Raw genomic sequence first — 14,002 nt, 5'->3', positions numbered from 1 at the left:
TCTTTGTTATTTTATTGAACTTTTCTTATTTTGTGTTCCAAAAATAAAACACAAATTTTTACGATGCATTTCGTTATTTTAACAAATCAAAACATGCAAAAATGTTATAATTAAAATCGAAAATTGGTTATTCTCAATTTTAAGTGTACGTAAGGCAATTTTAAATCGCGTCATATATATGTTGAAAATTCAAGAGAATTAACAAGAGAACGAACAATAAGAATTTATAAAATAAAACTAAAGTATACATTGTTTTAGTTGTAAGGATATTTGTTTTACATTCTATAAAGATCTTGATCTTATTGATATTTTCATGTTGCAACCATTCAGATAATGTAGTCGCAGCGATAAACAACTAAACATCTTACTCAACTATACGAACTTTATTTTGTTAGATTTCGATCAATCATATTTGATCATCAGAATTATCCGATACCGATTTTATTAAGATGGAAGTATGTTTGAGCTGTTATTAATTTTGTCACGAGCGAAATGCGAATCTTCCAGATACAAAGATATACAAAGCCGATCTCATTTTGGAGTCGGGAATCTTGAAAAGTTTGTCGAATTTGGAGCGTCCCAATAATGCTACCTGAAGTTACGCACACAGGTTATTAAAGATAGACACTGGTTTTGAATTCAAACTTTTACAGGTAGCTCGAGCTGATCTTTCTACTTTTTATTTTTAGCTCTTCAAAAATAATATAAGAAAAGTTGTGGATTATACTTTTCTGAGCATTATTTTGTCTAAATATTTATTTTATTTTATTTACTTAATTTATTAATTATATTTATTTGCAAGTGATATTACATGTCACTATAATACTTTATCACGACTTTTTAATATTCAAGCGACGTATGATTACATCGTAAACCTGGTCTTTGTAAATCTAAAGGGTCGCGTTAAAGCTTCAGCGGAAAATGTACGCGCTATAATTAACATTACATTTAACAACACAAATTATATATTGGCCTTCAAGAAATTTGATTTACAAGTTCCTAGGTAATTTCTGTTAATTGTAAAATTAATATTAGCGCAGATATTATCTTATGCTATATGTAGCTATATATATATATAATGTTAATTATAGCGCGTACATTTTCCGCTGAAGCTTTAACGCGACCCTTTAGATTTACAAAGACCAGGTTTACGATGTAATCATACGTCGCTTGAATATTAAAAAGTCGTGATAAAGTATTATAGTGACATGTAATATCACTTGCAAATAAATATAATTAATAAATTAAGTAAATAAAATAAAATAAATATTTAGACAAAATAATGCTCAGAAAAGTATAATCCACAACTTTTCTTATATTATTTTTGAAGAGCTGAAAATAAAAAGTAGAAAGATCAGCTCGATTGCAAGTACGTTCGAATTGCATTCAAAGCATCCTCTCGTACGGTGGTTATAATCGTATTCTTGAAGAACGGAGATATAATATTGACGATAGCTGTGCTTACCCAATTCACTGATCCGTTCTTATTTTCGACTGTCACTTTAATGCGACTATAATAATGAAATATTAGATAATTATCTATATTGTAAAATTAATATTAGCGCAGATATTATCTTATGCTATATGTATATATATATATATATATATATAGCTACATATAGCATAAGATAATATCTGCGCTAATATTAATTTTACAATATAGATAATTATCTAATATTTCATTATTATAGTCGCATTAAAGTGACAGTCGAAAATAAGAACGGATCAGTGAATTGGGTAAGCACAGCTATCGTCAATATTATATCTCCGTTCTTCAAGAATACGATTATAACCACCGTACGAGAGGAAGCTTTGAATGCGATTCGAACGTACTTGAAATAGGACGTGAATGAAATAGGTAAATCGTAAATTTGCTCCGCGTAAAAAGTTGATTTATACTTTAAAATATCATTTATTGAAGAAAAGTTTAAATGAACCGTTTAACTTAATGTTCTAATATAATATATTATTTGTACATATATATATATATATATATATCCTATGTTTTTTTAAATATATATTACACGTTTTATTATATGTATAATTATTTATTATATATATTTTATTTATAAGCATATACCCTTATATATCTACATTGATATATGGTGAAATTTCCAATTTGTACCTATTTTTATGTGATAATGTTTATTATAAACAAATTGGTAATCTATAGATTACGAAATATATCTTAGCTTTGTGATACTCAAATATATACACGCTATCCTTACCGGTTAAAATCAAACAGCCCAGTGAGCATTACAGAGAGGATGAACTCTTGAAGAGAACTTTTTAGAGAATTAATTTTCTTTAGAAATGATATCACGAAGTAATCTTTTTGTAAGATATCTTTCAGAAGAGCTCTTTTATGATGTCTTTTTATATGATGTCTATAGAGTCTCTAGCAAACGTGCTATTTATAGTATATTAGCTAACAAGTGCGAGGAATCGTAAATCGGTCGAGAGTGCGAAAGTTTGGCGGACGAGGCAAAACCGAGTGTGACAATCCGCACGATCGGCAGATTTATGACCCACATATGTTACGATATTTTGTGTGACCGGTGCGTGGAAAGGGAGCCCTTTCTAAAATTCCATTATGTGCGTAAAGGGCGACTTTTCGCACGCCGGTTGCACAAATAGCAGTTATAATATTAACAACGAGTTCACATAACATAGATTTCGAGATAACTATAATGATGATTTCGTACCGATGCCGACTTCGCCCCGGTCTCCCCTACTTTATAAATTTCTTTTGATAACATATTGTTTTCTGGGAGATAAGACATAATCAAATGATAGGGATTGAGAATAAAAATAGGTATAAGATTGTCAAATCGCCCAGTAGTTGAATAGTCAGTGCAATCATGGCTGGTCGAATACAATTGATATTTCTCTTCTCAATCGTAGCACTGGTGCTGAGCGAGCTTGCACTCAAAGAGAAAAACTTATGTGTGTAAGTTTATATGCTAATAAATCTTCGCAATTTCACGTAATTTTTCTAGTTTATTTTCTATCTACTTAACTTTATTCCGAGAATTAAATTACCGAGAATTTAATTAGTAGCGATCGATCTTTTAATATTTTTAACATCGCGCGAATTGCAATTGATTTAACGATGCACTCTTTAAATTTTTTTCAAACAAATTTTGAAATTTTTCTCTTACGATCATAAAGTTAACTCAGTTAACTATATGGCTTTGAATTCGATTTGAACGAGTTATGACTGAAGCGTTTGACACATTTCTAAATTGTGCAGTACTACACGTGACGGAGAAAAAGTAGTGATCCTTGATGATAAAATTGATGAATTGCTACCGGTTATACGTGAACTTATTATAGAAAATGGGTTAGATCCAGCGAAAGTACCAAATATGACCGAAGATGTTTTGCCAGTATTAGTAAGTATAATTATTCAATTAATAATAGATTCTGTTTTTTTCTCATTGTCATATTTTCTAATTTTAATAGAAAAAACTCATATTATCCATTCATTAATAAATCCGTTCATTAATAGTATATATATATATATATATAATACCATTTTCAATGCAATGAATACTTACGCCGCAATTAATTATTGTAATTAGTAAATTTTTGGACATAAAATGTAAAATATCTTGTGAAATATTCAATTTTCAATTCTGTGCATAAAAGTGTTAAAGTAATATTATCGTAAATTAAATATTTCACAAGTATTTTACATTTTATATCTAAAAATTGACTGATTAGAATAATTAATTGCGGTAAAACCATTAATTGCATTGAAAAATTATATTAGACATTTATTCTTATATTTCTATGTTTTATCAAATGGCATATGCAACACTTTTTTAACACCCGATATATGTATATATATAATATTTTAGCCTGGAAAATTAAAGATCGTGGTCGAGCTTACGAAAGGAATATTGCAAAATTTATCAACAATCAAACGTACCGAACGAATACTTGGAATATACAAGAACAAAGTGCTAACGTTGGATATGAATCTTGGATTTGACGTGTTGGATGTAAGAAAACGAGACAGACACAATATAACGCTAATCAATATTAAAACGTTGCAACAATTTTTAAAACAAGTTTTAAAAAAGTATATTTGTTAACGTTTATTTGTATAATTTTCAGTGCAGCTACGCATATGCTCTCAGAGTCCTCTTGCTCGGAAGGACTGGTGATACATATGGTCGTTTCTACGATCTGGACATTAATATCGTAGCGAGGATAGATATGGTTAATTATTATGTATATCTTGATTCCCTCAAGTTTTCTGATGTTAGGTAAATATTATTTTTTATATTTTTTCTATACCTTTCGTGCGTAGACATACGAGAAACGAAACATATAGAAAAAGAATCCGATCACATAAATATCGAGCGCGATCGATATCGATGAAATGTTTATCAATTCTCGATGTCATAAATCACATTACATCGATTCACGGTGATAACAAATTGTTTTCGCGACTACGATAAATTTGCAATATTGAACAGGTGAGCAGGATCAAAATGGCAAACAGATAACAATACGGTATCTGAAATTACAGATAATCATCGATAATAAAAAAAAACAATAATTACTTTGTAAAATCTATTGTCAAACTTTATTTCAACTCTTACAGATTGCGTTTTACTGATTTTCGAATCTAATTATCGATGTATTTTTTAAATGAAGTATTTTTTATTTGTCGCGCAATAATAAAGAGTATAAAAACTTTTAATATAATACATACATAAGTTAATTTTACGAATTTCCAAATTTAATTTAATGTATAATTGTACTATTTATAACACACTGTAAGCTATATAAACACGAATTTTATACCTATAGTTTTATTTGATAAAACAATTGATTTTTTTCACAGAAAATTGGACATCAAATTTGAGGGTCATCTTTTAGATCCTATTTTAAACACTCTGACTAAAGCAGTCACAAGAGTTTTCAAAAATCGTATATTGACAATCATTGAGAAGCGTTCCCTAGAAATTTTCAATGAAAAAATCGATGAGTGGAATAACCAGTTTCCACGGCCAAATTTGACTTGGATAGGAGATATAGACAATTGGATTGATAACTTGAATAAGTGCTAAAAAAATTATACGTTCTTATTTTTAGAACACTCTTTTCTAAAATAGGAAACATTCATAATATCAAAAGAATCATTTTACTTTAAGAGAGGAATCCTCTAAAGAGTCAGATATACCTAATTCAAAAATACAGACATAAAATGAGAATTATTTTTATATTAATAAAATAAATACATTATTTTACAACACAAAGCAAAGAAAGACTGTAAAGAAAACAAATGTAATAAATTTAGCCTACAAGTACAAGATATAATATTTGTTAAGAAAGATTTTGTGGTATATATCTAGTATATATGTATAGTATAGTATATATGTAATTCTTACTTTGAGAATAAATTTTTTTTTGTATAACTCTATTAATCTTTGTTATTTTATTGAACTTTTCTTATTTTGTATTCCAAAAATAAAACACTAATTTTTACAATGCATTTCATTATTTCAATAAATCGCAAGTAATACGCAAAAAGATGTATGATGTTCTTTCTAACATTAATTGACTTGTCAATATAAAATATTTTCGAAAGTGAATAAATTCTTATCCGATATAATGCATAACATTAATAAATATTTTTATCTTTATCATTCGACAATACACTGCAATGATAAACGCGATTTAATGTTTTGTAAGATAATGATCATTGATAAATGATATTTTGATTGTAAATCTTGACGGTCAAATCTGTCCAGGAAATGTCTTTATGAATAATATAATTATCACGATAAAATTCACAAGTCTATAAAATTGAGCGAGAAAGAGAGAGAGAAATATTTTACGAAAAATGTTTTACGATGCATTCCGTATTCACAGAGGTGAACTACGGTAGTTTCGACAGGCGAGTGACGAGCCTATCTAAAGTATCGATCAATATGCATTACTTACGACATTGTTAAGCCACAACTTGGCGTGCACAACTCGTGTCGCTTAATCTTATTAAACTTGGCCAAGTTTCCCGGGCACGTCGCATCTTGGCGCCGTTGTATCATCGACCTCGCAAGCCGGCTATAGCGCAATCTGCATAGAGATGGCTCCATGAAAGTACACGGGGTGGTCTCTGGGGATATCGCGAGGATTGTACGCGACGTTCTTGTTTATACATACAGTATTGCGCGGATATCGCGAGCACGGATCACTAGATCGATAATGCCAGGTGTGCTGATACTAATATTCCGATACCTCGTTTTATCCATCCCCCTATATCTAATTGCTCTTGTCGATTATTGATGTCTTTTGATCTTTGAATCAGTGAACTGAAAATTTCTAATGGAAGTCGCAATATATTAATAGTACGGAGAGATAGAGGGAGAGAGAGAAAGAGAGGATAGATAATAATTATTTTGTGAACAATATATGTTAAAATATATATTTATAATACATATATTGCTTCCTCATAGAGGAGAAGCTTTGTTTTTTAATATCTTTATATTAAATGTATATTTGATAATTAATTTAATGTAATTTGATCTTTTTCACGTAACGCGCGCTATTCATTTATCATTGCATTTTATTGATGAAGATGAATTAATTTAATACCAGGAACTTGCAAGATTCTAATAGCGCTGATCTCTTTACCCTAATGAGCATTGTACATTAATACGCTTATGCGGCGAAGGTTGCCTGTTACCAGGTGTATGTACCTGAATACTGGATACACACAGAAGCTTCTATTTAGCCGTGTAAATTTAACTGACGTTCATAGAGTAGTATAACATTTAGTCTCTTAATATATACTCGTACATATATGTATTGTTAAAACAACATTCAAAATGTAAATCTGTATATGCATTTCTTTATCAAATCCTCTTCTTCTCATATATGTGATATGATATATATTTTTCTATAAAAATATTTATTTCTCTTTTTATCGGACTTGTGCGGTTATAAATTATTGTATATAATGTCCATAAATGTCGAAGAATGTGTGTTTCTAAATTATTATTATTATATAATGTTCATAAATTTTGTTCATAAAGGAAAGCGACATGTATGCATGTATGTATATTTGAAGATTCGCCAGTCTTGGGAATTTTAGCTTGAAAACTCGCAACGGTTCGTAATATCTCAGTTGTCGAGAGGTTGACGATTCGCGACAGACGCATGCTTGCATTATCCGCGATGATGCCGAGGCATGCCTATCTGGTTTATATACATATGCTTCACATACTGGATCAGATACTCTATATAGAGCCGAACCAAGAGCAAACCACGCTATTGTCCGTCTTTGCGTATCTAGCATCCAACGTCGCTGCCTACTATTGATCGTGATACCTGCATGCCGAAGGATTATGAACTGCATTGTCGCTTGCTATGCCGCGTCGCGCAGATATCGCTGATGCATCAAATTTACGGAAAGTTGTCAGAAATCTGATTTCTACCGTAGAGTTTTGATTGAGTTTGACATTGCAGTTACGATAATTTGACGGTTAAGAGATAGTTACACGATTCAATTAGCAGCATCCATTATGGATATAAAATTATAAGTTTTCACACAGAGAGAATTTATTCTTAAAATTGATATCTTAAAAATCGGGGAACAATATGATATTGGAAGAATTTTATAAAAATTTCTCTTAATATTTACCACAATAAAATATAAAATATGTTTGATTAATTTTTACATAATAAAATTTACTACGTACATATTTAATATTTTTTATTCTGGTAAATATTATAATTAGAAAAACTCTTATAAAATTCTTCCAATATTGTCCTATACGATTATCATGATTCTCAGGATAAATTCTAAGAGAAAATTCTCTCCGTCATTGGACAGTTATTTTTTTCTTCAATAAGATGAATCTCTCTTTTCGCAATTATGAGAAAACGTTCATACCTTGAAGATATTAATGCGTAGTTTAAAGGATTAATTTTCGATTGTCGAGATATAATAATTAAATATATTTTGTAGTGCCTTTCAATTTGAAGTGTCAAAGTTTCGTGTGATAGTAGCAGTCTTAAGAAAGAGGTATATAACTTTATCTCGGAATCATGCTGGTGCAAATCAGAGTCTGGCTCAGCTGTTGAGCCCACATTCAGGCGCGGTATTATTAATCCGAAACGTTTCGCGAGCGTTTGGAGACAAGAGCAGATGTAACTAGCGAGGATTTTCTCCTTTTCCTTCGGTTTTCTCTTTGTATTTGCCGACTAGGCGGAAACTGATATGAGACACGTCGACAGATTGCTTCAACTTGGGCGCTGATTAGTATGAGGAAAATTCGAGGAAGCGCGACAAAATGGAGAGATATAAAGCTCAGACGAGAGACTGAGAGATATTATATACGAAAGTAAACACGCAGACAAATTGCGCGCGCTTTATGACAATCGCTGATGTCGAGTTCGAGGGAAATTAGTTACCTCCGAATTGGACATCGAAAGAAAATTGCTCCGAAAAAAGGATCTTCCGCCTGGATTTTAAAATAAAATTAAGTGTTTCTATACGTCAAACATTTTTTTATGCCTGTCAGAGTATCGTGAATTTTTCCTCCGAATCATGTGTGGATTTTCGCGTTTATATATTCGCTTCCAGGATCTTATATCACCTTGGCAAAATATAAAATTCAGACAACGGCGTGAAAATAAATCTCGATTTCTCACGTATGCTTCTCGCATCAGACTTCGCGCGAATTCGCGAATCCTTTATACATATCGGCATAGATCCTTGAATACTTCGTGATCGAAGCTACTATTAATAGAAATGCGAATCACAAGATTGTATGGAACAAGGTTACTTAAGTGAGGGAGTAAAGTAAGAAGTGCCGCCGTCTCGGCTTCGCTGTGTCTCTATTAATGAACAAAATTAACTCGTATTTGCACAGTTGCTGCGCGCTGTCGAGCGTCTGTCATTTTCGCGCTCTACGCTCAATTGATTTAGTGGGACGCGACAATTTAATCAGAGTATTCAAAGTATCTAAGTTACGACTAAGGAACAATCTCTCGAACCTAGTAATTCGCGATATTTACATGACGTCTTATATATATATAAAATAAAACATCAATCCATCTGTATTTCAATCTATCATCGATATACGAAAAGATATATCTTCAAAATTGTATTATCATTTATTATAAAATTATATAATTATATATTAATATCTATAATATATGTATATATTATATACGCAGAGAGAGCATTTGATCTTATAGAATTTATCCTGAAAATTATGATAATCGTGAGACAATATATGGTGTTGGAAGAATTTTATAAGACTTTCTCTGATTAATATTTACCACAATCAAAAATATTAATAATTTGCCACAAAAAGATATAAAATATGTTCGATTAATTTTACTATGTATACATATTAACATTTTTTACTGTGTGGTAAATATTAATCAGAGAAACTCTTACAAAGTTCTTCCAATACCATAATTGTCCCACAATTACTCCGATTTTCAAGATATAAATTCTAAGAGAAAATTCTCTCCGGTGTAAAATACAATATATATATAATTAAATAATTATATAATTGTTTACGCCGATTTTAATTTCCATTCGCACACAAAAAATATAAATTATAAATCATTCTCGAGAATAACTTTTTTCCAATTTTTATTCGCGTCGAGCAACTTTTTCATTCCGGCCTCCGAGCTGAGAAATCTCGACCGCAGAAGGGTCCAGCCGCCGAATTGCGGATTGGATGCTGGACATTATGCGGATTGCCACGGCCCATGCCGAGGTCGGCCGAATCGAGCCGAGCCAGGTCGAGCGGAGGCGCGCTAACGAGAGGACGCCGAGCGCGTTTGTCTCGGCGCGGCGCGGATAAAGCCGAGCTGAGCGGATGCGCCGCGCCGCTTTGTAGAGGCCGACTGCAGCCGCGCGCCATTGTCAGTAGCGGATCCGCCAAGGCGCGTTTCGGCATTTCGCCGAAATACGCATTGCTCGTTCGGCAATTTTTCCGGGAGATTAAAAAAAAAAAAAAAAATTTTTTTGACCAAGCGGAATTTAAATATCCCCATGCAGATATCAACCAAACTGATGAAGGTCGAGAATATGTCCAGGAAGGAACATCTCCGATTGCATTACTTTGCCTAATTAATTAAAAATTTTTATAAACATGATAGTTGATCTTATAAAACTAATTACTTCAATCTCTAACAGCACAGACATCCCGAGGATGTTCGAATGTCCTCTGGATATCCTCAAAATGTCCTTCGCATATGGTGTGCTATTAAAGTGATTTCATCGTCACGAAGTGCATTCTCTCTCGGTGCGACAATCGCTTTCCACGAAGTCTCCGGAAGCTGGAGAAAGCAGTAAAATTTCGCTGCTGGGGACTGATTAAAATGCGCTAATTCGATGATGCTGAAGTCCGTCCTGTCATCGTCCGCTCCGAAACATCTCGCACGGCCCTGCTCTCGCTCGCCGCTGGTAGAATTTACTCGCTCGGCGTGGTCGTCCCTCCTCTCGCACGCGTGCGATCCGCGCGGCGCGGCGCGGCTCCGCTCGGGCCGAGTCGAATCGAGCGGTGCCGAGCGGTGCCGAGCGCCGGGGTCGAGCGGAGCCGAAGGCCTCGCGGCTGGCCGCGCCGCGCGCGAGGAGCACTACATCGCCGGAGCGTGTGTGTGCGTGCGTGCGCTTCTACCCGCTCCGCGTTCTCGTCTTGGATCCTCTCGCCTCGAGGACGAGGACCCAGCATCGCTCTCATCCCCGTCTTCGAAAGTCGTCGCTTCACGCGCGGGATCATCAGGATCATCAAGGATCATCGTCTCGGCTCGTATCTGTGCGCCGCGTCCTTTCCGGCTGGCTCGCGCGCGTGCATGGACGACACGCGCGCACGAGCCGACGAGGATATAGCCCTGGATTCGTGCCGCTTACGCTCGTCCGCTCGGCTCGGCATCGCCGCGAGCACCGCAACCACCAGCAGCGTCGTCCCCGGGAACAGTTCCACGACCGCCTCTGCCACTACCTCGAGCGCCGTCGCCACCACCTGCCGCGTCGCCAGACGCAAGAGGAAGAAGAGAAGGCGTACGCGGCTTCCCGCGAGCAACGACGAAGCGACCGGCGTCGCGTCCTCCACCCGGAGCAGCGTCCTCGCCGGCGGGAACAGCAACAACGTAGCCGAGAGCAATCCGGCCGTCTGCGTCGACCTCGAGCCCGACGCTGACGACGTCGCCGAGGGCAACAACAACGCGGCGGGGCTGTCGGATAACTCGGTGGTGGCGCGGGTCGATAAACCGAGAAGCCGCCACCACCTCGCCGCCTCCTCCTCGGAGCAGCAGCAGCAGCAGCAGCACGCCTCGTCGGCGGCTGTCCTCAGCGGAGAAGTCGGTCAGCCGCGCGTCGGAGGAGGAAGCGGCACGCGCGCGGCGGCCGCCTCCTCCGTCGGCACCACCTCCAGCACCGTCACGCTTCTCAATCGACGCGCCGGCAAACGCGGCTCGCCGCGGCGATGCAACGCCGCCGGCGGACGTAGGAGCGCGATGACGATGGACCTCCAGCGGCTCATCAGCGAGGTGCACGCGAGACCCGCGATCTGGGACCAGAAGAATGTCAACTATCACAATCGCGATGTCATACTGAAGATGTGGCGGGAGATTGCGAGGGCCTGCGAGGTGTCGAGTGAGTAAGAGAGAGCCCCGTTCGATGAATGATGATGCGACTCCTTTCTCTCTCTCTCTCTCTCTCTCTCTCTCTCTCTTCCTCTTTCCAACCGCATTCGTCCTTGTAAATACATTTGCATATGCGTGTTATGTGCGCACGTGTAGAGATGTTTGTTCGCGAGATTGGTCGATGGGTGGGATACGCCGAGTACGAGTCGATTGGTCGCCAAGTTCGTACATTGTACTCCCGAAGAAAGACTTTTGGAGGATATCCAGAGGATAGCCAGAGGACATTCGATCAGCCTCAGGTTGTACTCTGAACGTCTTTGGGATATGTGTGTTGTTAGAGTACGAGGAATCGAAGCTGTCCGAGAGGACCTGTTCGCCGGAAACAGGTCGATAGCTCCGACCGGAAAGAGAGGCAGACTGCTAGTTCGCGCGAATCACCGCCAGGTCGCACGCTGATGCCACTGTGTATGCGAGATTGGGTCGATGCACATTTTTTTTCCTTTTCGCAAGCGTGTCACCCACGTGCGCGCGGAATAAACATGTCGAAGAGATGGAAATTACAAGCCCAGTCTTTCATTCATCATCGATCATTCTCTCTGTTGACTCGCATAACACTAGGTTTCCAATTCTTCCGTGTATCTTCCAGCTTTCAAGTTTCAGATAACAGTTCAGAGTTCATCTTGTTTCCTTCCAATGAGGAGTATAGAAGATCAACTCTGAACAGACCTCTTGATCCATAAATTGCATTATAGAAACACGTGTTTCTCTTTGGTTCCAGTTGAGCCCAGTTTCATTCATCATCGATCATTCTCTCTGTTGACTCGCACAACACTAGGTTTCCAATTCTTCCGTGTATCTTCCAGCTTTCAAGTTTCAGATAACAGTTCAGAGTTCATCTTGTTTCCTTCCAATGAGGAGTATAGAAGCTCAACTCTGAACAGACCTCTTGATCCATAAATTGCATTATAGAAACACGTGTTTCTTTTTGGTTCCAGTTGAGCCCAGTTTCATTCATCATCGATCATTCTCTCTGTTGACTCGCACAACACTAGGTTTCCAATTCTTCCGTGTATCTTCCAGCTTTCAAGTTTCAGATAACAGTTCAGAGTTCATCTTGTTTCCTTCCAATGAGGAGTACAGAAGATCAACTCTGAACAGACCTCTTGATCCACAAATTGCATTATAGAAACACGTGTTTCTTTTTGGTTCCAGCTGACGTGGCCAAGTCCAAATGGAAGCACCTGCGCGACAACTTCCGGAACGAGCTGAAGAAGACTTATCGGGGTAAGTGCGACGGTGTCGGCGGCACCGAGCACGACTCCAAGTGGGTCTGGTTCAAGAGCCTGTTCTTCCTGCGGGACCAAATGAACTCCAGAGTGATCGGCTGCGCCCTGTCGCAGAACTGCGTAGGCCAGATCGGTTTGCGCTCGTCGCCCGACGGCACCCAGATCGAGCCGCAAATCGACATCCTCGAGGGCCACGAGGAGACGCAGTTCGACGACCTGGACGGCGATTCCTGCCAGTCGTTGCTGTCCAACGACGACGGCCTGCACCAGGTGATGCCGCCGCCGAAGATGAGCAAGATCCTCGGCCGGAAGCGGACGCTCATGGACGCGATCGATAACGATTATGGAATAGAGGTGGACCGGAAGCGGTACGAGTCGCTGCAGAAGAGGCTGGCGATGGGCTCCGAGGACGAGGACGACACCTATCACTTCCTCATGAGCGTCCGGAATCCCCTGAGGAGTCTGCCTCTCGACAGGCAGATGTTCGTTCGGCTCAAGATCCAGGAGCTGGTCTACAACGAGATCAATTCGCAAAATCAGCAGCAACAACAACAGCAACAGACGGGGAGTCGCGGCGTCTACGACACGTCTGCTCAAGGCCAGGACGTGAAGCCCCCGAGAACCGGAAATGGCGGCAACGGCGTCGTCGGCGACGTCGTCAGCGAGATGTCGAACCCGACGTCGTTGCTACAGAATTGCACGCCCGAGGGATCCAGCGACGACGCCTTCTTCGGCTGACGAGAACCCATTGCGATTTGATTCGCTTATAGAGAGACGTAAGGATTATAATTTTATTAAAAATAGAGAATAAAAGCGACGGTATTTTTTCAGTAACCCGGCGCGGTTTCGCGCATTTTTTTGTCTCCCTACCGTAAAAAAAAAAAAAAAAAACCGACAATGTCCTTCTCCGGCATCCCCCAGATTCCATTTTAATCATTAATACGGAATGAAATCATTTAACAATTATATATTTTTTTGAGTTTAGAGAATTCATTAAAAATTAAATCAATTTTTAAAATAAAATAATCACCAGTATTTAACGCGATAAGATCGACACGACGATTTTATAATTCGTTATCATTTCGCGA

General features: G+C 37.8%; 2 protein-coding genes and 1 pseudogene across 2 annotated transcripts; all 3 read left to right on the top strand.

The window, feature by feature from the left end:
- Positions 1-479: 479 nt before the first annotated feature.
- LOC114938218 (uncharacterized) lies at positions 480-1,875 on the top strand (annotated as a pseudogene).
- Positions 1,876-2,587: 712 nt separating this feature from the next.
- On the top strand, positions 2,588-5,381 carry LOC114938337 (uncharacterized). Its single transcript, XM_029312237.2, has 5 exons — positions 2,588-2,950; positions 3,254-3,395; positions 3,864-4,007; positions 4,123-4,274; positions 4,859-5,381. The coding sequence occupies exons 1-5, from the start codon at positions 2,862-2,864 to the stop codon at positions 5,082-5,084; spliced, it is 753 nt and encodes a 250-aa protein (XP_029168070.1). The 5' UTR covers positions 2,588-2,861; the 3' UTR covers positions 5,085-5,381.
- Positions 5,382-10,554: 5,173 nt separating this feature from the next.
- Positions 10,555-13,748, top strand: LOC114938334 (uncharacterized). The gene is made up of 2 exons (XM_029312234.2): positions 10,555-11,638; positions 12,841-13,748. The coding sequence occupies exons 1-2, from the start codon at positions 10,837-10,839 to the stop codon at positions 13,650-13,652; spliced, it is 1,614 nt and encodes a 537-aa protein (XP_029168067.1). The 5' UTR covers positions 10,555-10,836; the 3' UTR covers positions 13,653-13,748.
- Positions 13,749-14,002: the final 254 nt, after the last annotated feature.

Source organism: Nylanderia fulva, unplaced genomic scaffold (assembly GCF_048542155.1).
Source record: "Nylanderia fulva isolate GAGA-0341 unplaced genomic scaffold, ASM4854215v1 Scaffold17, whole genome shotgun sequence".
NCBI lineage: Eukaryota > Metazoa > Arthropoda > Insecta > Hymenoptera > Formicidae > Nylanderia > Nylanderia fulva.
This window is presented reverse-complemented; position numbering and strand designations above follow the sequence as displayed.